This window comes from Hydra viridissima, unplaced genomic scaffold (assembly GCF_058129835.1).
Source record: "Hydra viridissima isolate aposymbiotic clone 2 unplaced genomic scaffold, HvirCarnegie_v1 scaffold_1, whole genome shotgun sequence".
Lineage (NCBI taxonomy): Eukaryota > Metazoa > Cnidaria > Hydrozoa > Anthoathecata > Hydridae > Hydra > Hydra viridissima.
In genome coordinates this window covers 23,853,782-23,879,156 of record NW_028324300.1, presented here as the reverse complement: position 1 = coordinate 23,879,156, position 25,375 = coordinate 23,853,782, and the positions used below count along the sequence as shown (strand labels likewise).

The window sequence follows — 25,375 nt, the reverse complement described above, 5'->3', positions numbered from 1 at the left end:
AAAATTAAAACCTATCAAACATCATTTCAAGAAACGGAAAAGGAAACAATTCTGAAAATACACAATGATGCTTTACGATCGCTTTTGCTGGTTTTGGCCTACCTTGGATTTTTTGTAACAATCAATCAGAATCGAGCATTTCAACTAAATGGTGAGAGTAATTTTGCCAAACGGATGACGTGAATTGCATGAGGAAATATATTAAATTTTGTTTAGCTGCCAAAAGGCCGAGTGAAAACGTGATTATTACGATTTTATGGTTAAATTCTATTTTCGGTAATATTTTTAGAAATATCAAGTATTTTTGAACAAAATGGACCTTTTTCACACATAATATGACAACCCCACTGGACCAAAATGGACGTTTTTCACAGAATACACAACAGATCCGTTCGAGAATTATCATTTTAATGGGTAATCGGGTTCGGGTACCAATAATATCAGTAACTTTTGGGTACCGATTACTTAAATGACCCGAAAGATTGAGTCAGGCATGAAAAATTTCAAATACCCGATTTATTGGCGTTATCGGGTAATACCCTTTCGGGTAATCGGAGTCCCATAAAATTCTTTTTAGCAATTATCGGTGTCCGATACCCGATCGGGTTGGGTCTCGTTCGGTTCCTATCAAGACCCGGACATTTCCTAGTTTGAGCTGGTGAAACTACTTGAGCAACTTTACGAATTTTTCGTTGTAAAGTAAGGAAGACCGGGGCTAGTTGCAACAAAGTAAGTTGCAACAATTCAGTTTAAAGAATGGTTTTATATATTTTTCCTAAATTTTTCTTAAATAATATAACTATAACTTTAACACGTCAGCTGTAAAAAACTTACAGTTATTAAATAAAAACTTGAAAAGTTATTGATATTTTTTGTCTTTCGATATAAAATTCTAAATTTCGTTTTTTAAGTTTTTTTCGGTTTTACTTTAAACATAGAGGTATATGACCATAATAATGTAACGGTAAGTTAAAAAAACCTTTTTCAAACACGAAAAGCTAAAAAAAATTGATTTTTTCAATATAAATAAATATATACCATGTTTAGAGTAATTATGATGCCTATGGGGTAAGTTGCATCAAATTGCTTGGGGTAAATTAAAATAAAATAGATAAATTAAAATAAAATAGGTAAATTAAAATAAAATAGACAAAATTTTGAACTTTTGATACCAAACTCTATTTACGAACTTTTATTTTAATTACGAAATAATATATTTAACGGCTGTTACTGTCAAAACTCTACGTAGTTTTGACTCACCAAACTTAAATTGTTTGTGCAGCAAATTTTATATTATTATTATATATTATTATTAAATAAATCATAAATTAGCTGCGGGTTTTGTTGATTTTGCGCACTTTTCGAGTTTTTTCTAAAATAATCAACACTTTTTTAATATAACAGCGTAGCAATAAATGAAAACAAAAATTTTATGATGAAGATAAGTTTATATAAGTTGTATATGTATTTAATATATATGAAGCATATACATATATATGTATATATATTTATGTATTACATATTATTTATATATAAATGTATCTCTTATCTATATTATTTATAAATTTTTATATACAAATTTCTACACAATATACATGTAACACTATATATTTATATCACATATTAATATGTTATATAAATATGTAAAATGTATAAATAATTCAAAAATTATTTATGAAATGAAATTTTAAGTAATGTAAAAAGAAAAAAAAACGATTTTCTTTTAAAACTTGAAACGCGGAAAAAAATGGAAAGATTTTCATTTGGAGTTTTTGTTGCGTTTTTCTCCAACATGATGCTATAAGAAAGTCAAATTACTAATTAAAACAATCTTAATGTATATTTTTTATTTACTATCTTATTTAATATAACTAGTTTAATATATTAATCTTATTTAGGAATCACAAATATAAATTTAAATATTAAAATAAGTTTATGTCACTTTAAAAAACTTTCAACACAGGTTAAGATAATACGACGAAATTCGAAAGAAATTCGACGGCATCATAAATTGCAAATTTGTTTTTAAAAAAACGTTAAAAGTTTTATTAAAATTAAAAAGTGAAATTTGTACTAAATAGTTCAAAATACGGGACAAATGTGGTAAAATAAAGGACACGGGACATTTTGTAAAAGTATAGCACTGTCCCGGCTAAATACTCGCAGATGATTTAAATATCGCGTGATATTTTTGATACAATAATTTATTTTTAAACTGAAATAAAAACATTTTCGCTTTCTATTTCTTTGCTGTGGCAACGAAAAATATTACAAAGTAAACGAATGTATGTCAATTTAAAGCGGTAACAGTCAAATAAAATTGTCAAAACGGTTGGAAATTATATTTTAAAAGTTCCACACGAAAAGCACCGTAAAAGAAGCCATTTCTTTTATGGTTTTGAAGAGAAAAAATATCAAAAAACCATTTTAATGTCACAAAAAAAAGATATAATAAACAACTTTTCTAATGTATAACTTTAGGCAAAGAAACATAAACTCATTGCAGTGGCAATGAGTTTATGTTTTTTTGCCTAAAGTTATACATTAGAAAAGTTGTACCAGGAAAAATATTGACTGTAACAAAAGTAAAACCAGAGAACCACAGCAACAGTGGAGTAGCTAGGTGACGGAGGACCTTTTTTTTTTTTTTTTCCTAAGATATAGATACCCTTCAAAAATTTAAAAAGTTTTGCTAGCAGAAATTGTTTAATTTGGCGGTGTTAATTTAATCTGATCTATTAAAGAATGATTGCTTGCTTTTAACGCCTGATACAGCTCCATTTCTTTCATTAAAAAAGTTTATAAACCATATGTAAAGTAATATTAATTCAACCAAGTACAACTTTTGTGTTTTGCTACACTTGCCACAGGTTCTCGGTTAATGACTTTTAGTTCTTATATAAGATCTCCTTGCTAATAAAAAGGTGATACTAACTATGTATTCAATATTATAAATGCACGGGGGTAAGCTTAGAGTTGTTTGAAAACTTGACAAACAGGATTTTGCAACACATAATTTGCCATTTTATTTCACTCCCAGTCAAAATTAAGTAACTACACTGCGAAATGTTTGACATTCTTACAAAAATTTATGAGCATGAGAGACAAAACCCTATAAAAACTCGGGTTTTTTTTAGCGAAAATTTTATTTTTCGATTTAGTAAAATTAGTTAAGCTACGACAGCGGCCAAAATTTGATCTAAAATTTTTCTGTTATTTTACATAAATATATATATATATATATATATATATATATATATATATATATATATATATATATATATATATATATATATATATATATATATTTTATAAATGTGTGTAGAAATTAATAATAAATGTAGTCCGAGTTGAATGTAGCATTTGCTTCACTTGCTACACCCTGGATCCGCTCCTGCATTGTATTAACTGAACTTGTTATCGCTTTTTCACTAAAAACCAAACTAATAGAAATATATTCTGCTCAAAACCGATTTTCACAACTACATAACAACAAAATCATAAAAACTTACTTCCGTCACTTCGTTCGTTCGGAAATTACTTTAAACAAGAAAAAAAACTTAGAAGTTAGCGATTTTCATCAAAGAAACAACTCAACTCCTGCGGCGATGTTCTCATTTGAAAAAGGTACGTTCGTTCACAGAGTTGTTTGAAAACTCAACCAGAGTGAGGGCTTTACTTGGAATTGAAAACTCAAACGTGGATTGTGGAAAGACAGTTTTCAATCTTTCTCTTCGCTCAATTTGTCACGGTACGCTTTATATATTCTCAGTTCTCCTGAGAATATTTAGAGCATCTCATGACAATTTTTTAAACCAAGAACGTGATTGAAGTATTTGTACTTTTTTTAATCGGAACTTTCAAACAAATTAAAAACACTTATTTTCAATTTCTTTAAAATTGAGAAACATTTGCTTTAAAATAAAATTCAAAACTCAATTCTTACCTCTCTTTCTAAAGTTATAAGAGCGACCTTTTTTGTTAACAAGAGTTTGCTTCTGTTAACTATAAACTCAAAATGTACAGAATGCAGGTAAAACCTTTTATTTTCAAGTGAAATTTTAAAGTGTGGATTTTCATTTTTAAAATTAGATCAATCTCATAAAGTAGTCAGTCTGACTAGAGGAGACCACATATTGAATAAGTGAAGGAATTAAAACCAGAAACAAACAAAAAATTGCGAATCTCTACATAATTTATTTCATTTTATCATCACATGTATGATACTATAAACATTTCCTATATATTACATATTACAACCCTAAGAGAACCATATACATCTCTTTCGACAATATTTTGCAACCTTATTACAAAAATAGATTTTTCTTTCGTTTTAAGGGTAATAGAGATTAACATTGAACTTTTTGTAGATTTTAAAATATTTTTACGATATTGCTGTCAGCGTGCGGTACACATTGGATACAAGCTTATATATTAACTGCGAAGTGTAAAATCCAATACAATGCGTAGAAATAATTGATTAGAAAATATTCTCTGAGACATAAAAAACAGGGATCGTCACGCTACTGCTACAAAAGATCAAGAAATATCAAAAGATACTATTAGCTCTTTACAGCCACACCCTTAATATATCTTCTAAAAATCCCGACATCAAGTAACAATCTGTTTAACAAGGCAATAACAAAAAGTCGCCAATTATTCTTTTTGAAATTTCAAAAAAATGACATTCTATTTTCCCTTTCACCCCTCATATGTTAAATATAAAAAAAGATTTTTTAAAGTAACTTTCAAAGAAAACTGAAACATTAACTCTAGAAACCCCAGGTTTTTTATATACCTAGAAACCCCAAAGAGGATCAATTGATCCAGCTTAATATTTATATGCATTTAGACTTATTTTCTTGTTTAAATGTAAAACACTAGCTGTTAAAACTGTTAATTTTGATGTAAGTTTTATAAAATATACAAATTTCTTTCACCCTACATATATGTGAATGTATATAAAATATTATGCTTTATGTTTCAATGTAAAATCAATCCGTCCTTACACGTTTTTAAAGATTTTATTACCTTAAAAACAAAAAATAAGTATACACTACGAAATGATAACTCACTCCTTGAACCCTTTTGTGCACCCAATCTCTGGAACAAAATTGTTTTACCTAATTTTGATTTATCAATTACCTTCCCAGTCTTTAAAAAGAAATTAAAAAAATTCATTCTCTTTAATGACAATATGTTGAAATACTTTTAAAATTAAGAAATTTGTATAAACACGCTCTTTTGTTTCTTGTTTTTTGTCATTTTTATTTGTCTATATCTATTAATGGCTTAAGTTATATTCTATTATAACTTTTTATGGTTCTGGCGACAAGATCATTAGATCTTCTATCAGATACCAAGTTTTTACCTAAATTAGTCTATATATCACGGATTTAATTGCATCACGAAATAATATATCTCGGATTTTGATGTATTACGAGAACATATGTCATGGATTTTGTTGTATTACGAGAGCATATATCACAGACTTTATTATATTACGACTAATTAAATGTAAAACTGAAAAAAAAAAAAAAATATATATACATAGGTTTTATGCCCAAATTATGGCGCGTTTTACTCAAAGTGGAAGCTTAGTAGCATGATTTGCCTAAATTTGAATTACCAGCATATTTATGCAGATTATTTAAACCGAAAAAAAAATTAAAAAAATGCAAATATTAGCGAATAAGATAAAATATTGTTTCCGCATTATTGGTATAAATATGCTGCCACCACAAGTACATTAATATTACTGCTTTACAGTATGAAACTTACTACTATATAGACCTGTAAAAAATTATCATAAAAGCTATTAATATTATGATGAAACGCTTAAGTTCAGCAAACGCTGATGGTGCTTCATCATCAAAAACCTTTGCTGCAGCACATCCTCTTTCAATTGACCAGTCAGTTACATATCAACATCCAAAGAGTGTGTCGGCGCAACAGTGTTTGTTCATATTACAAGAACTCTCGGAAATTGAAAGTGGTGATGAATCAGGTTCAACAAAAGAAAATGACGAGGCAGATGTTATTGAAGATAATCTTTCTGATGACGATGAAAGTAATACTTTTGTCTACAATTCAGAAAGTAGTAGCGATGATGACGTAGGAGAAAATTCATGCGGTGGGAGTAATGATTTAACTGTTAAAACTCGTAGAGATGATGTAAAATGGACTATTGTGTCAAAGGTTGAGGTCACTGGAAGATTTCAAACTCAGAATGTGTTTAATTCCTAAAGCGGAACAACTTCTTATTGTCGTAATGTTTTGACACCTATTGATACATTTAGACTAATTATGGATGAAGAGTTTACACGCTTTATCAAAAAATGTACTGTTTTATCTGCCAATTTATCAAATTAAGGATAGAATATAAGCAACATTGAACTTGATGGCCTAATATATCTTCGCGGATGCATGAACGCAAGAAATTTTCCAGTTAAATTCCTATGGTCTGAAAAATATGGCAACAAAGCTTTTATAGAAACTATGCTGCGTTCTCAATTTGAATACATCATGAAAAACATTAGATTTGATATACGTTCAGAACGTAGAGAGCTCCTCCAAAGTGATAAATTTGCTCTTATGTCATGGGTGCTGACAAGATTTGTAGAAAACAGCCAAAAATGATACCTGAGGAATCTTTAACAATTGATGAGCAGTTGTTCCCAACTAAAGCTCGGTGTCGCTTTACACAGTATATGCCTAATTAACCAGACAAGTTTGGAGTCAAATTCTGGATTTTAGCTGATCTTAAGACTAAATATTGTCTCAGTATCAAACTGTATCTAGGTAAAGATGAAAGCCGTGTAGAAAATTTGGGCACTCATGTGGTCATGTCACTAATGGAACCATATTTAGGCCGCGGGTATAATGTTACTACAGATAACTTTTTTACAAGTGTCGATCTTGCAACAAAACTTTTGCAAAAGAAAACGTCAATTGTTGGAACAGTTAAACATAGTAGAAAAGAAATTCCAGCATTTGATCCACTTCCACTTTATGATTCAACTTTCTATATAAATGGCCCATTGAACTTGATTGTCTACCAGGCAAAGAAGAAGAAAAATGTAATTTTATTATCAACACTTCATAGAGGGGCGATTAAGCAAAGTGATGGGAAGAAGAAACCAGAGGGAATACTTTATTACAATGCCAATAAATGTGGAGTTGATATGTTAGATTCAATGTGTCGACAAATGTCAACAAAATCTGGGTGCCAACGCTGGCCGCTAGCTGTTTTCTTCAATATTTTGGACTTGTCTGGTGTAAACGCTTGGATCACTAAAGTTTCTTTGCACTTTATCTGAACAGTTAACAGAAGCAAATATAAATCATCGAAAATCCCTAGTTGCTGCCGACAGTAATACCACAATAGCTACTAACAGTAATACACAATTATCAACTCGTTTGAGATGTCAGATAAAAACAAACTGCAAACGTAATCTGACATCAACAGTATGAGCAAATTGGAAGAAACCTGTTTGTGGAAAGTGCTTGTCATATATAAGTCATATAAATATATGCAAACATTGCAAATAACCTTAACTACTTGACTAAAATTTTTATGTATATGCACGTTTTCTATATGGTAGATCAATTGATCCAGCTTAGGGTGATTAGGTATAAATATTTATAACCGCATCTCTGAATGTGTTTTTCCGCTTTTCAGTAAATAATATCTAAATAGTAAAAGTCATAAAATATCATTTTATCAACATTAAAACTTTAGCTGCAGCAAAGTATCAAAGTCGTGTTTGGATCAATTGATCCACCTTGGGGCTTCTAGTGTTAAAACTGTTATGTTAAAAACCCATTTTTTTGAACTCTTGTTACATTTTCAGGGGGTGGAAACTGCATGATAAATATAGACGAGTCTAAGTTCAGATTCAAAGCGTCGTTTTTAAAGGGAACAATTAAGTTCAGCAAGTCGATAAAAATACAGAATAGATCTAATAGAGTCGAAACAAAACTCCATATAAAATGAAAAACAAGGTGACTCAGAATTGAGTTGTGTTTTTTGTTAGCAAAAATTCGTGACCTCAAAAGACTAACCAATAGTGAGTAAAATGACAAGTAAAACATGCGAGTCAGTATCTACTGAGCTACCTAGCTCTACTGGGTGTACTTTACCTCAATAGAACTAATATAAAATACAGTATTTTTTCTATGATGTGGTTACATATATATTAATTAATATTAACTATAATTTACTCAAAAAAGTGATAACTTGTAATGGAAGGAAGAAATTCAAATTTGATTAAAAACGAAATCATTCAAAAGTTTATAAACAGTTCCATGCTAATTAAGAAAATCAAAATTTCATTAAGAAAAATGTATTTATATTAAAGTCAATTTGCTGGAGATAATATTTAACTTAAATTGAATTAAAAATATAATGGGTAAATCAAACTAATCGTCGAGAGAAAATAAAAGATTCATAATACGTGCTGTAGTGAAGAAGATTCCTTGAAAGCACATTTCTGAGCTTTATGATGTGGCTAAATCAACATTTAGCGTACTAGTTAAGAGATATAGAGACAAAAAGACACTTGAAAACAAGCATCGTCTAGGCAAGGCAAAGATAACTACAGAACTTTATTAAGAAAATCAAAACAAGGTCCCTGCAAAAGTGCTATCGAATCAAATAGCATTTTTGAGCAAGAATTATTTTGTTAAGTGCAGCATAGATACAACAAAACGTCGCCTGCATCAACATAGTTTGTTTGGTCATTGTCCTGCCAAGAAACCATTAATATTATTGAATAAATGCTTAACGCAAATGAAAATTGCAAAAGATCATTTGCATTGGACTTCTAAAGATGATCAAAAGTCTTATTCAGTAACGAAAGTTTTGCATGTTTGGTAGAATGATATCAAGTACATGAGACGACTGAAAGGTGAAAGATTTGCTCCTAAGTATCAAATGCCAACAGTTAAACATGGTGGTGGCATAATGGTTTGGGGATCTTTCGGTCCTGATTCTATTGGTCCACTTCATCGCATCGAAGAAATAGTGGATCAGAATGTATAATTTAGATATAATCAAGAACGTTATGCTGCCTCATGGAAAAGACAGAATGCTTCGTGGTTGGATTCTTCAGCAAGACAGCGGTCTAAAGCACCGTGCAAATTCTAAGTAAATTTTTTTCAAATTTTTTTCAATTTGAAAAAAATTCCAATTTTGGACTGGTCTTCTCAAAACCCAGATTTAAATCCAATAGAACATCTTTGGAAACATTTTGATCGTCAATTGGAAGGCGAAAAACCGACCGATAATAATGATTTATTCCATTTGCATTCGGATTGTTGGGAAAGTATCCCCATAGATATTCTTATCAACTTAGTTGATTCTATATCTTGTTGTTGTCAAGCAATTTTAAAATATTTAGACTAACAAAATACTGATGTGCTATGATGAAAAAATGTGGAGGAATAAGAAATCATCTCTTTTTTGAATTTTTTTATTTGTTAATAAAGTTTTGCACGATTATGTTTTCAATAAAATTTTAATTTCTTCCTTCTATTACAAGTTATCATTTTTTTGAGTAAATTATACTATGTAACCACTATATAGGATCAATTGTTAAAAATTTCATTCATTTTCAGTGACAACTCAAATAGCTATGACGAAAAAAATTAACTGTTTTTAAATTTTTGCACGCAACTACAAATTCTGATGGGTAAGAAAATTCTAGTCCAGAGCCTTGTTTCAGTTTAATCAAGAGCAGGGTTAGGAGGGTTCAACTTTTGATTAAAAAGGGCTGCAATGTTTTTCTTGTTTTCTTATTTTATGTGAGTTTTCAATTACCCAAAAGTATGTCCCAAAATAAATAGGATTTATTTTTAAAAAAGTGGATACAGTACCATGAATATTTTTTAGACAACTTGTATAATTAGGCGTATTTACAATTTTTTTTCCTATGTAATTTTTTTAAAGCGTACTTAAGTTTAATAATATATAAGAAAAGTTGAAAGAGTATATTATTTTGAAAAATAAACAAAATTAATGAGGGAACATGAGGGATTTGTTTATTCATTAAAACGATGTGTCATAATAACTACCGACCAAGCATTCATCTAAATAATAAAAATAAACTGGTTTAAATTGATTCGGGTTCATACTCCTTCATTTTTTGTTTTTAACATTGTAAAGTGCAGTCATGAAATAAATTTAGTACAATAATCATGGGTTTTGGTACATTTAAAAAAAAATTTTTTTTTTATGAACACAGTTAAACAAATCGTTAAAAATGGTTAAACAAAGTTATTAGTTTGCATTTTTAGATAAATTAAATGCTTGTTTTCATTTTTAAATTAATTAAATGAGTAAAATATCTTTAATAGAGAGACAAAAAGTTATTGTGCTTCACGAAGAAGGTTATTCGCAGCGCCAAATTTCGTCCAAAACAGGATATTCAAAGACTGCTGTTACAGAAATCATTAAAAAGAAAAACGACTTAAATATGCGAAACAACACAAAGATTGGGCCCAGGAAATGTTTAATCGGGTTCTGTACACCGATGAGTCCAAAGTCAAAACTTTTGGAACAAAGAGACGCCAATATGTTCGAAGAAAAATTGGAGAAGCCTATCAACCCGATTGTTTAGACCCTACTATTAAACACAGAGGAGGCTCTATACAAGTTTAGGGTTGTTTATCTTCATCTGGAGTAGGTTATTGGATCAAAATAGAGGGGCGACTCACCGGAGAACGTTATGTGGATATCTTAAGGCATCATGCTGTATCATCCGGAATGAGATTAATAGGTCATAACTTTATTCTGCAGCAGGACAATGACCCAAAACATTGTTCCTAAGTGGCAAAAAATTTATTAAATGAAATGGCATAGGAAGGAGTACTGGAATTGATGACCTGGCCTCCACAGAGACCAGATTTGAATATAATTGAGCATATTTGGGATTACTTGGACAGAAAGAAGGTCGAACATGCTCCCCAAAATGCTGAAGGATGTTTTGAAGTACTTTAAAGAGAATGGCACAATATACCCCAGGATTTTATATCTAATTTGTATGATTCTAGTCCCCAGCGAATATCAGCTGTGATTAAGGCAAAAGGAGGACATAGTAGATATTAAGAGTACTTTAAGAAGTTCGACATTAAAAAGTTTGTTATTGCTCCATATTTTTGTGTGAAACACATGTAAAGGGTCCAGGGGAAATAACCAAAAATCTCATTTTGAGATATGACCAAAAGAAACTTTCACAACTGATAAAAACGTGTGCGTATATTAAGTACGTCATCAAGACTTTCTTCACCAGAGCTGGTTGGGTGGTAATCACTATCCATTGCGAAATTATCTATAGTAAAATGATTATTAACGTTCAATTAATACTAATTTAAGCAACAACTTACAGTGAACAAATTAAAAAGAGACAATGTATGACGCCACGCTGTAAAGGGATGGGCAACTTTAAAACGCATTTTTCGTAGGATTGCAATTGTTTTTTCCCCTTTCGCATTACGATATTCTAAAAGGCGACAAGAAATACTATTAGATGGCACTAGCACAATTTTTTCAGGCAAACTTGAAATCTCATCGTTTTTCCCCTGGAGCCTTCATGTGTTTTAATAAACTTACAATATAGAACTACAAACTGAAATATTAGAGAAGAATTCTCCAGGATTTTTTGAAAAAGTGCAAGTGGTCTAAAACTTATTCACAGAACTGTATATCTAGTTTGATTTTCTAACATTTTCTCTATTTCTAATATGCTAAAAAGAGACATCCGTAAAGATTTAAAGGTGTGGAGAGGATAGGTGAGGGAGGGGTGTTTTTAGTGAGGGAGGGGTGTTTTTGGAGAGAGATTTGTTTAGACAAAAGAGTTTACATAAATCTTGAATAAGAGGTTATTTGGATTTATCGCCCTCTAGAATTGATCTACTGATGAGGCCGAAAGAAGTCGATTTTCAAAGGCTATTAAAGTATAACACAAGTGTAAATGATTTTATTTCTCAAAAACCTGCTGATGGTCTTTTGTCACATTGAAAACTAATTTTCACAAAGAATTTCAACGGATCAGTGAAAGTATAAAATCAACTCTTTTTAAGTCAAACCAAACGAGCAATACTTCAATTGATGTTTTCGGTTTCAAAATTAAAAGGAAAATGAATATTTTTCAATATAAAAATTTACAATTGTCTTATACACATTGCTAACCTAACAAATTAATAACTATTAACTATTTTCTAGGAATTTAACAAAGCAATAAAACTTACACTGAAAAAAATAACTCACAAAATAGAAAATATGTTAAAACTAAAGTTTATCATAAAACGAGGCTAACAAATAAAACTGACAAAATAATCCATCTAACTACATAACAAATGTGTTTGATAATAACATTATTTACAGTAAAATACTGAATTTTTATAATATACTTTAAGTCATGAGAGCCATTTTCTTAGCAAAACAGACCGAAAAAACTCATGTCATAAAATTCTTCACTATTTTCTTTCAGCTATTGAAACTTTCTTCAAAAGTATTTCTTCCCGTGTTTTTATAGAAAAAAGATCATTTTTAGCTAGAAATGCTCAATGGTATTTTGCAAATGAGAGAAGAAAAGTAGTCGAATTCATCAATTAATTTAAATTTGTGGCGCAGGAACGAACCGAAGAAATGTTCTTGAAAATAAAGCAATCACATTTTCAAAGCTTTGATCACGTGAAAATTTCCCTAAACAAATTAAAACAATAATTCTTACCATTTAACGCATGAGCACTTTTTGGTACCGAATCTAAAAACAAAAAAGCACGATGTATGAAATTTTATTTTAGAAAAAACTTATTTAATTAGAAATGAAAACAAAAAAAGGAAGGGGAGATAAAATTAGATTATTTATCCTGTGGCTCAGAAAAAATTCAAAAAGTGAAATTTGTAACTTGACATTTTTTGACATGCAATACTCATTCCCTTGAGATAAGGAATCCAATTTTTTTTTCCATATTTTAATTATGTTAAAAAGTGGTTCTTCAGCTTATTCTCAAAAAAGTAATGAAAAATCTATTTTATATTTAAACTTACACAAATAACTAAGAAAAAGAAAACCTAAATATCATTATAACCATACTAAACTAAAAATGAAAACTCAAGTTAAACTGTAATATTTATTTTAATTAAACATTTTTTCATAAACTTACTGAGTACAACATTTAGCAATGAATTCTTTACTTCATTTGAGTTCTTTAAGTTAGCAAGAAATCTCACCAAAGGTTTTTTATTTTCATTTGCAAGTCCACCAATCATAGGCAAACAACTAAGCAACTTTTTGATACGCATAATCTCTTCAGTACTCAAATAAACGTGTGCATGAACTGAAGCACAAAACTCCATTAAAGTGAGATGAGCAAACTGATATTGATAACCAAGTTGTGATTCAACTCTTTCAATGAAACCCAAAAGTTCATTTTCAAATTCATCAAAGTCATTAACAATCCCTTTTATTTCATCTTGGGAGAAAAGAATTTTACCTTGATTGAACAACTCCCATGCAACTTTACAAACTCTTAAAACATGTTGCTTGTTACTCTCACTTTGCATCATAATATGAACTGTTTCATTGGTTTTACAAATGTGATTTTGAAAAAAGTATAAGAAAATAGAGCAATACAACTCAGTCATAGTGTTGAAAGAATAAGAACCACTTGCAGCAATAATTGTACACATTGTTGATAAATAAAAGGGAACAGATGTCATTGCATTAGCATTGTAAGACCCTTTCAGAACACTTTTAATGACTTCTTTTTTGTTGCCAAATTTTTCAATATACTCATCTTTTCCTTTGTCATTTAAACCCATTATTTGAATTGTTAACTTGTCTGTACATTCTCTAACTTTATCTTTATACTGTGATATAGCTCCAACTCTTCCAGCAACAACACATTTGTATTTTTGAATATTCAATGCTTCTGCTAATGCATAAAGAATGGGTTGTTTGCTTGGATATTGGGGATTGTAATTTATTAATTCATCAATGTGAGCAAACTCATCCAACCCATCTATCACAAACAGAATGGAAAAATGCTCACAAATATTGCACTCTTGAAAAATATCTTTGTAGAAAACCTTTAACAGCTCATCAATGTTACTGATATTTTGATGTTGATTTAACTTTCTACATTCAAAATAAACCACAAAATCCACAGTTTGCCATAATATACCATTGGCCCAGTCCAGTAAGCACTTTCTGAGCAAACAGGTTTTTCCAATTCCTGCAATACCAGATATCAAGAGTAAAGAAAATTTCTCTGAAAACACTTCCTTAAACTCAATTGACTGATAGGTCAATCGTCTCTGAAGAAATAACTCTCGCTCAGCAATACTCACAGTGTCTTTTTCCACTTCATATGCATCAACTACAGTCAATTCAATGAACTTATCTAAGAGTTGAACTTTAGCTGGAGTTTTTACTTAGTGCACAATTTCATTCATTTCCCCATAAGTTTTAAGATAGTGATTTTTCAGTGCCTCACACATTTCTGAAGAAAAAAAAAAAAAAAAAAAAAAAAAAAGAAATCTATCTTAGGTTTATAAAAACTAAATGCAAAATAATGCAAATTAAACAACCTGAACAAAAACTTATGATTTTGTTATAATGTTTGAATTTTAAAAGAAAGTTTAAAATAGATTCCCAATATAAGTACACTTATCATAAGTATACTATAAACTGTGGACGACTTATGTCCCATTTTAAAAGTTGGGGGAAAGTTTTTAACTTTTTTCTAAAAGTAAAAATTACTTAAAATTTTAGCTTACTTTTTAAAGAAATAATAACTTATGTTTTAAATAACTTATATTTAAACAAATTATTTAGAAAAAAAAGTTAAAAAATAAAATGTATTTTAAAAGTAATCATTACTTGGAATTTGAACTTTTATTTCTTCATTTCTTAAAAGTTTGTTTTAAAAATTGTTGAATTTTTTTTGTAACCAACGTATTTCTGTTTATATTAGATTACTTGTGAATTGTTCTTCGCTGATATGATCTCATTTTAATCTCCATTTTTGTTATGAAATTTAAGCCTATTTCTATTAAGCAAATTACTCATCTTTTGGTTTTTTTTTAAACAGTAAAATAGTTTTTAGTTTACTTAATAAAAGATTTTGCGTAATACTATTAATAATGATAACAGTGATAGTAATATAGTAGTAGTAGTAGTGGTAGTAGTAGTAGTAGTAGTAGTAGTAGAAGTAGTAGTAGTAGTAGTAGTAGCAGTAGTAGTAGTAGTAGTAGTAGTAGTAGTAGTAGTAGTAGTAGTAGTAGCAGTAGTAGTAGTAGTAGTAGTAGTAGTAGTAGTAGTAGTAGTAGTAGTAGTAGTAGTAGTAGTAGTAGTACTAGTAGTAGTAGCAGCAGCAGCAGCAGCAATAGTAGTAATTATAATTAATATTGGTATTATCATTATCAAAAATCAAAAATTTATTTAAGTAAAAAAAAAAAAAACCTAAAATAAATTAGCTTACCAATCTTCTGCTGCTCTGCATCTGAAAATAAAGATAGTTATAATAGTTATTTGTAGAAATCACATAAAAAAGAATAAAACTCGTAAGAAATGTTTGAAACATACATATACAGACTATATCTTGGTGCAAATCATTCCTTCCCAAAGCTTTTTATTAATATTTTTGTTTTTATTTTTATTACTATTATTATTTGTATTCCTTTCCAAAATAACAAATTCTTCCCTTTCCTTCTCAAAATAACAAATAATTTCATAAAATTTTTTCTTTTATACCAGTCTTAACAAAATTCCCAGAAAAAAAGTCTGATGCTCCAAAGGATTTAGTATAAACTTAAATTTCTTTGATTATAAACCTGTAAAATTATTCATTTAGCTTACCCATTTAACAAGTAAACCATTATAAGAAGGCTGACAAAAATTTGTTAGCAAACTTATATCAATGTGTCAAGATGAGTATTATTCAGACATTAAGTGCATATTTTTGCTTAACTTGCATCATTATGCTAATTAAAATAAAACTTCTTTTTATAATAATACATGCACCAGCACAATACTGATACATGTAGTTGTATGCATGTTATTCTGTTACCATTAACATTAACATTGGGGTTAACATTAACATTGGGGGAGATTGAATAAATGAATAAAAAAATCCTGTATATTTCACTCAACTTGGGGTAGTATTGTGTGAAAATAAAGTAGATGAAGAATTTTACAATGCAGAGTGACAAGGTCAGCAAAAACCCCACCTGGGTTTTTGAGCTTTTGAATTTTTTGGATTTTTTTTTTATTATAATTAATAATTTTGATCTAAAACTGGACTTAATGAAAGGAAAAATTAGTCATTTAATTGTTTAAAACATTTATTTAAAAAACTCAATAACTTTGAGAAGAACAATTATTTTTAAAAATTCTTATTCAACAAGTATTTATCTGAAGAAACCCAAATGAAAATTACATGAAACTCACCGATTAATGTTACATCTTGTAAAACATCATTCCTTCTCATAACTTTCAAAGAATTCTGAATGCAAGTTCTGTAATCATTTGGATGTTGTTGATAAAGTTTTTTTAAAAAAAACTCAATTTTAGACTTTTCTCTTGTCAAACTATCATGACCTTTTTGATCAATATCGACATCATGATCTATTTGCTCAACAACAGCATCGACATCATCAAAACCAGTGCCACGTGCAAATATTTTCCATTCTAATGCCACTTTCGCTTTTAAAATATTCACTACTTTTGCACCCATTCCTAAATAAAAAGTAACTATTGTCTTTTATATTATTAATAATTCAATAAATTATATGACCTTGTTTTAAATGATTTTCAATCCACAAACATACACTCTAATGTGTTTCATTATCATTTTTAGTACAAACTACAAAATACAGAGATTTAACTGATACAATAAATGATTGAGCCACAGCTCTCATTAGCATGAACTACTGAAAATGAAATAAGTGGTTAACAATCTTTATTTAAATGAAGGACTGACTATCGGAACTAAAACTAAAAAACTGACATTCCAAATTCCCAAGCAAAATTAAGTCATAGATTTTTATTAAGATATAGGTTAGAAGCACTCCAACTACTGGAAAAAATATGCTATATCAGCATATTTTAGACTCAAAATAGCAAATAATTTTATAAACTTTTTTATTTTATATCAGTGTTTACAAAATACTCAAAAGAAAAGAAATCTGAAGCTATAAAGGATGTAGTGCCAATTTAATTTTCTTTGATTATAAATCTGTACAATCCATTTATTTAGTTTATCCATTTAATAATTAAGCCATTATTAGAAATATGACAAAAACTTGTCAGTTAACTTATGCCAGTGTTTCCTGTAGCAACTTTAATATTATTCAAACATTAAGTGAATATTTCTGTATATTTTGAATCATTTTACTAATTAAAAGAAATCCTTTTCTCATAATAATAACTATATGTAACAGAAAAAGACTGATTTATTTTGATATACTTTATGCTCAGAATTTTTCCATGCATATGATTGCAGTCTTTGTGCTATTGATACTTTATAAAGAACATGACAATCTCTGCTGTGATATTTTTTTCATGCTTGAAATTATCACTTAATTGTGACTAGTTACAATTACAACTATGCATATCTCAATGTTACTAACAGTTATAGGCTAACACTGACATTTCAAAAGATTGAATAAATGAATAAAAATTCCAGTAACTTTCAGTCAACTTCAGTAATATTCCAGTAACTTTCAGTCAACTTCAGTGATATTCCAGTAACTTTCAGTCAACTTCAGTAATATTAAATTGAAATAAAGTTAATAATTAACAAAATTTAAAGAAGAGATTTTTAATTAATTATTAACAAAAATTGTTTTAAAAATTCAATAATTTAAGAAAAACAACTTTTCAAAAAAAAAGGTTTTCTATAAATTTTTTTCCAACTTGTAATTATCTGAAGAAAGACAAACAAACTACAAGTAACTCACCCAAGAAATCTATATCATATAAAACATCATTCCTTCTCATAACTTTCAAATAATTCTGAATGCAAGTTCTGTAATCATTTGGTTGATAAAGTTTCTTTAAAAAATATTCAATTTTAAACTTTTCTCTTGTCAAATCATCGTGACCCTTTTGATCAATATCCACATCATGATCTATTTGGTCAACAACAGCAGCCACATCATTAAAACTAGTGCAAAATGCAAATATTTTCCATTCTGATGCCATCTTATCTTTTAAAATATTCACTACTTTTGCATCCATTCCTAAATAAAAATTATTTATCACTTACTATATTATATATAATTCAATAACTTTCAACCAACAATCATATACATTCTAATGTGTTTCATTATCACTTTTAGTACAAACTACAAAATACAGAGGTTAAACTGACACAATAAATCATTGAGTCACAGCTCTCATCAGCATAAACTACTTGAAAATGAAATAAGTGGGCAACAACAACAGCTAATATGCTAACCACAAGAGAATGACAAGGAGTAACAACCCTTTGTTGAAAATACAAGAACAACATAATAAGTAGCAAGTGTTCAATCAAACCACCCTTCTCTTTAATCAATAAACTCAGTCTCTTTGAAAATGAGTCAATGTATGCTTTGTGTAACAGTTGTTTTAACTGAAGTGGTACCCATTAAACCTTAGTTCTAAGTTTTAAAATATTAAATGTATAATAATAATAATAATAATCAATAAAAAAAAATCTGAAATTTTAGTATGTTCAAGTCTTGTTTTGGACCAGTATAGAAATGATACTGATATTGTTGTTAATGCTAGAGTTTAATACAGAAGTTTGCACTTTATTATTATTCAGCAATGATAGAGTGAGAAATGATGACATAGTGAAGAATATTTTACTTAATTATTTGAGTGCAGGTTTGCATTTGAAAACTATTAATCTTGAAACTGAAAAAAATTTCTTAGTGGGAATATTGCAAATGTTTTAAAAACAAAAAGCATCAGTTTAATTGCATTATTAGATTTCTCTACAAACTCGTTCTGAAAAATTAATGCTTATTTCTGTCCTTGGCATGATGATATTTCACACAACCACAATGTCATGTGCACTCAACAGCCCACTTGTTTTTTCAATGTTTTAAAAAAGCTATGCAATAAAATAAAAAAGGCAAAGATAAAGTAAAAGTTTTAAATAGATAATCTTATATAATTATGGTTCTGGAAATAATCTCCATGTTTTAAGTGAGAACTTGCTGATAACATGTTAGTTTGTGTCAGTAACATTGTGTAATGTATTATTACTTCCTTGGGTGTCAACAATGCTTTCTTTATCAATTATTTTTACTGGAGTGTTAACCCATTGAACCATGTGTGTTATAAGTGGTAATTTTTTGTAAAATAATTGAATTTTTATACATATATTTTTAAATAACATTATACATATGACTTAAGTAAAATATATTGAACCATTTTATAAATCTGCAACCTAGTTTTAAAACCTTTAGCTTTATTTTTTAGCTTTTAACATAACGAAGTTTTTATTTCATTTGAAAAAATTTTTTAAATGTGAACTCACTTTTTGTTTTAAAACGGTAAAGCAACTTTATAAAAACTTCTGTGAATATTACATGTAGACATAAATATTTAATGTTAACTTTTATTAATATTTTATGAGTATTTTAATATTTTATAACTTTTATAAATACTTTATGAGTTTTTAAAATTTTATGACTTTGGTAAGTACTTTATGATGACTTTAATAAGTACTTTTTTAGATTGTTGTCAAAAGCTGTTTTCTGAATGAACTTAAAATTGAGATGTTTTCTGGTTTGTATATCAGTAAATCAGTTTTAGGTTATTTAATTTTAAATGACAAATTGGTTTGGTAAACATTTTCCCTTCAAAACGTTCAAAGTTTAAAAAAGGTTAAATGTGCAACGAGTAAAAATATCCATTTAATAGTAAGAAAAAAATTAATTGAAAAAAAAAAAAAAAGTTAAGCCCTGTTTGGGGAAACCTTTTTCAAATCAGTAACCTTCTAGTCAGCAAAAAGCAATATCTACTAAAATTAGATGCCTACCTAATCGACAATTTATCTTTCTCAAGTAAAAGAATAAAAAGAGTGTGAAGTTTTGCACTGAACTGACAATTGAGCCGCTCAGAAGCCAATGCGGTTAAGCCCATTTTTTGATATTTTCTGATTTTTGGAAAATTTGATGAAATAAATAATAATCTTCTTAGTTAATAAAGGATTTACTCGTTGGTTACTTTATACATTTTTCTAATTAAATTAATAAACCAAGATTTTTAAAAACTAATGTATCAAAAAACATTAATTTTCTAAATTTTTGTGTTTTGGACTTAACCGCATTGGCTTCTGAGCGGCTCAATTATGACTAATCCCAAAATTTTGACTTCTCCCGAAATTCCTGCGGTCATGTGACAGAGTTAAGAAACAACGATGTTTTTATGTCCAGGTTTCAAGTGTGAAATCGAAAGCTTTTTTCCTTTAACATTTTTAAAAATAGTTTAACAACTAGATATCTTCCAAAATATTGTAAGTTGGGAATATTTTTTATTACAAACAAATTTCACATGTCATAAAAAAAACCTTAGAGTAGTTGATTTAAAATGGGGGCTTAGGCGCCAGTGACCGAAAAGGTTCAATAGCTCTATGCCTCCATTTTACACCTACTAACAACCATTGGTATTTTAGATAGCACATGTTGACCACAAGAAAATAAAAATAGAAAATGGGTGGGCCCAAACTGTAGACTGCAGTTTTCAACAGTTATATATATCAATTACTATGGTTTTGGTGGTGTGGTTTTCAAACGTTTTAGATTTGGGCAAGCAGCGGGCTCCGGCATAAATGCGTAAAGATAGAGTTTGACTCTCAAGTTGACTCTAGGTGAGCGCTTCTACATTTTACAGCGTGCTCATTTGCATACATAGAAGCACACATATTGTTTTCAGTTTAAAAAACATGCGCATTTTTTAACATTGACGCTTCAAGTCAACTTCTACCACAAAATTTATAAATACGCGCTGATCATTGCCAACTTTCCATTGCGATATAAGGGAGCTCCCTTATACCGCGAAGGCCTGACAGACAAAAGCTCTGCTGGAGTTGCAGCAACTTGAACTCAAAATTGTAAACGGGGACCTCTTACTTGTCTAAACCTGCCACAGATAAACCCAGGTCGCAAGTTAGGGGACATCTTTAGTCAGTTGCTAGCCAAGCACTGTGCAGGTGCGTAGTGAAAGGGCGGGGACACACCGAGACCAATGCATATTTGAATACTTGGCACCAATGTGCACCTGAGCTTCTGCTGAACGCAAGGGTTTCTTCCAATGTAGCTCTGAATGAATGCGAAACTTGTAACCAGGCGATGCATCCTATCTATTTCATAATTGCGGACTAAAACAACCCATGCGCATGCGGAGATTTCCCATTGCCCTGCCAAAGACCAAGTTGGTCAATAGTTTGAATGACTCCTGTTCAAACTTTGCGGTGGCCCTCGCTCGTAAATCAGTATTCGACTGAGTATATTGTGCCATCCAGGCTTTTAAGTTGATAAAAAACTTTAACAAATGTGGAAAAATAGCAAACTGTTTTTGATAAAAAAAAAGGTTTCTGGATGAAAAAAAACCAAATGCATGAAATATAAAAACAAAATAATGATTCAGCTAATAAATGTATATAACGTAAATATTGCTGAAAGCTTAAAATCTACCCTCTTTTTTTAACAAATTGTCAAAGAAATTGAGACTAAAGAATCCTAAACTTTTATGTTTGAGAAAGAATTGTGTCAATCAAATCCTCAAATTTGCCTGAGAATTTTGTTTGAATTAAAAATGTGTTTAAAATCTAAAATATGCTCAGCAATTCATAATACCTTGAAGATTTACAGTAAATATTAAGTATCACTCCACAAAAGGATTGCTGAGACATGTTTAGAAAGTTAATTTTGATTCTCTCAATTATTTGTATCTGATACAGTGAACTCAGTTTTTTTTTCAATTTGTAAAAATTTGAATGAGAATATGATAATCGATCAACTCTATAATAAACAGTTTATGTTTTAAACTTTACTCTTTATTGTAATAATGAAGGCTTTTTACTTTATTTTTTAACTCTTTTTGATTATTGTTATTGTATTTTAAAAAGTTAAAGACTAATGGTTCATGCTAAAAAAACGAAATCAAGAAAATATCATTAAACCATGGAGACCTAGCAAGCAACCAACGTTGAATCGAACTCCTGGAAGCTTTACTTTTCTTTTTATAATCAAAATACTTATTTTTATATTTTTATAGACCAAACCCCCCAAAAAGATAAACTAATGATAAGATTTTACATTGAAATTACACAAATGTAGACACAAAACTAATATATTAGTTCAACGATAAGCATGTTTAAATAAGATTTTTGAAAAATTTTTTTTAGTAAAATTTTGAATAATTTATCATACATTTGAATAATTTATCATACATTTGAATGATTTATTATACAACTTTTACAATATAAATTCATCTCAAAAAGTTTCAGACATTTTCACTGATTAAAATCAAACTCAAAAGGATTGTTCAGTTTTGATTTTAAGCTTAAAATCAATATTTTTTCATTATTTCAAAAAGGATTTTGAAATTAAAGATTTTTTAAGTTGTGTTACAAAAAAACAAACAATAGGAATTTATATTTCAACAAAAACCTATATACATCACTAACAACTTACTTGATTTGGCTTCGGAAAGAAGATTCATGGCACTTTCTGCTTCATACCCAAATAATTTATCTAAAAAATAAGTTTATTAAAAAAGAAAGAATTTATAAATTAAATAAAAGAAAAGCTTAACAAGATAAATTTTATAAAAAATTACATCATTTAGGAATTGCCAAAAGACAAGATTTAAGTAAAACAACTAAAGTCATTCTTTTCCGTGCTTCTATCTTTTCATTCAACCAACTTCTTATGTCAGGTGTGATAATGCACTTGCTAAAACATCTAGTTTCAGAAATTCTTGCTGAATTCGAATTAAATAAAGTTTTCTCTCAATCTTAATAAAAAATTTCTATTAAAAGCATTATCACGATGTTTCTTAAAGATTTCACTGTAAGTTGTAAACCTCTTCTTGATTGAATGGAATCGCGTTTCTTTGGTGAGTATCCGGTCTGCTCACGTGTTTGTATTCTTGCTAAAACCACAGTTTTTTGTTTATTATTTTGACCTGCACAAGTATCAGTATAAATAATTTTGCAAATGACATGAACAACTCGCAAAGATTTTCGGAGCAGTTAGAGCTTGCTGTAAATCCATTGTAAGGACATACTGCACAGCGCTGTATGAAGGGAAACATCGAAGATACTTCATTTGTAATTGTTAAGAGTTTTCAAATACTCCTGCATTCAGCGGTATTTGATTTCATCGGAAATTGATTGAGAAACACAAAAATTTTTACCGAAAACCTCAGACTATCACCTGTTTACATTTTAGCAATCCATTTGAACTTCTCAGCGCCTAGTTTTAGCAAAATATGTTACATATTAAAAAAATAAGTTATTTCTCGCCATGTTTAAAAAAAAAATGAAGCTGTTAAATGGAAGAAAAAGAAAGGATGATGAAGTAATTTAACTAATTTATCGAATGTTAAAGTCATCTTATACAGAAGCTTTTGATTATGTAAGCTTTAGTTCGAATATTGGAAAAAACTCCTAATCTGTATAAAACCTTCTCAAAATATACATATTGATATAAAGCCAAAAGAACATTATCCTCCTCTTACTATCGCTCAAAATAAACTGTTCCAGATGACAAGAAGTGGAAGTGAAAACGAAAAACCGCCTACACAACTCATCTTCTAACGACAACTTATTGAAAGATAACAAGTTCTATATAAAACCAATAGGAATGAGCTTAAAATCATGGAACATATTCAACTATAAATAAAACACACAAAAGAATTTCTTTTTGAAATAGATGAAAAAGATGCTCGATCAAAGGTACATAAAATATTTAAAAAAATTTTTATGTTCCTTTGATGGAGCATTTTTCTCCGATATGACTCACTTTTAATATTCTCACTTATTTTCATCTTTATTTTCTTAAAGTTGATGCATCCCTCTTCTTTCCTGAAATTGTGATAGTTAATTTGGAAGAAGAAGACAGCAGCTAATTTTCAACTTGCATAAGTATGATTATTTCCCGGCACGAATAAGCATGTCTATATTCTTAACACAGTTTGATTTTTCATTTTTTCTTCTGAATTTAGTAATAAATTAATTTCAGAGTTTACAACATCTTTTCCTCTATTTTTTTCCATTTCATTCTCTAAATTATCAGCCATGTTCTTTTCATTAATCCTAACCTAATATTCGTCAATAATTTATATAAATCATCGCTTTTTATTTATTTTCCAATTATTTGACACTATTTCGTCCCATTTTTTTTATTTTCTGCAGTTTCTAATGTCATTTTGAATATGCTATCAAGCGAATTTCAAATCTTTAGTTTTCTACAATTATTTTTTTAGAACACAGTTATATTTCAATTAAAACTCTCAGCGTAAAAGTTTAAACCTAATAAAACATACGACAAATTTTAACACGTTGTTGACGACGATTTGTTGACAAAACGACTTAAATCAGCACGATAAGCAATAAAACAAATATAACGATCATAAACTTTCATTTACACAAAGTAAATGAAATCAAATAATATTTTAACTCAAATATTAGTATTAACTTAAAACCAAATATTTAAAATAAGAATTTTCATCAAATATATTCAACTTTTGCACATTATTTGCACTCAAATTGAAATACAAAAAATACAAATTTAAAGTGATACCAAAAATGATTTTCTAAGCATATTTGTGAAATATCTAAGCTAAATATAAAATATAAATCAGAAACAACCCCCTTATGGCACGTGGCATATTTTACCAGTCTGCGAAATATGTTTTGTTATTATTATTGTATCAAATTTAATTTTGCTTCGAAACTTTGTGTTAATTCAATTTTAATTTGATAGGTCAATAAGGGCCCCAGTTTCTATCACCTGAAGTGATACAAAATAAGGAAAAGTATTCAAGCAAAAGTAATCTTTAGGTTGGACAAAAATTATTTGAATGAACTCGAAAGATTTAAATACTACGTACAAATAGTTGTTGCTACAAATAAGTCGGCAAATTGAACTCTTTCAAAATTAAAAATCTACAATCTTTTTGTTAAAAATAAAAAACAACACAAAAATAAGAAAACAATCAAAACAATCAAAACCGCAACTTGGTTCACGAAAAAAAAAATCTCTTTCACAAAAGGAGAATTTACTTAGGAAGTATTTTTGAACAACTAATTTTAGTAGAAAAATTGCAAATTTTCTACTAAAACTAGTCATTCAAAAATATTG

The 25,375-nt window shown here is 28.9% G+C and overlaps 2 protein-coding genes across 3 annotated transcripts; both read right to left on the bottom strand.

Annotated features, from left to right (window-relative positions):
• Positions 1-1,568: 1,568 nt before the first annotated feature.
• LOC149894008 (uncharacterized) lies at positions 1,569-14,440 on the bottom strand. The gene is made up of 4 exons (XM_090076751.1): positions 13,171-14,440; positions 12,735-12,767; positions 1,715-1,798; positions 1,569-1,603 (listed from the first exon to the last, which is right to left on the bottom strand). The coding sequence occupies exons 1-4, from the start codon at positions 13,826-13,828 to the stop codon at positions 1,569-1,571; spliced, it is 810 nt and encodes a 269-aa protein (XP_089932877.1). The 5' UTR covers positions 13,829-14,440.
• LOC149894007 (uncharacterized) lies at positions 13,296-24,542 on the bottom strand. 2 transcript variants are annotated; one of them, XM_090076592.1, is made up of 6 exons: positions 24,035-24,542; positions 22,703-22,762; positions 17,969-18,250; positions 16,458-16,745; positions 15,490-15,510; positions 13,296-14,508 (listed from the first exon to the last, which is right to left on the bottom strand). In XM_090076592.1, the coding sequence occupies exons 1-6, from the start codon at positions 24,057-24,059 to the stop codon at positions 14,441-14,443; spliced, it is 744 nt and encodes a 247-aa protein (XP_089932718.1). In that variant the 5' UTR covers positions 24,060-24,542; the 3' UTR covers positions 13,296-14,440. The 2 variants fall into 2 exon arrangements, with proteins under 2 accessions (XP_089932718.1, XP_089932720.1); XM_090076594.1 differs by lacking the exons at positions 22,703-22,762; positions 24,035-24,542 and adding an exon at positions 20,044-20,161 and having other exon boundaries at positions 14,391-14,508.
• Positions 24,543-25,375: the final 833 nt, after the last annotated feature.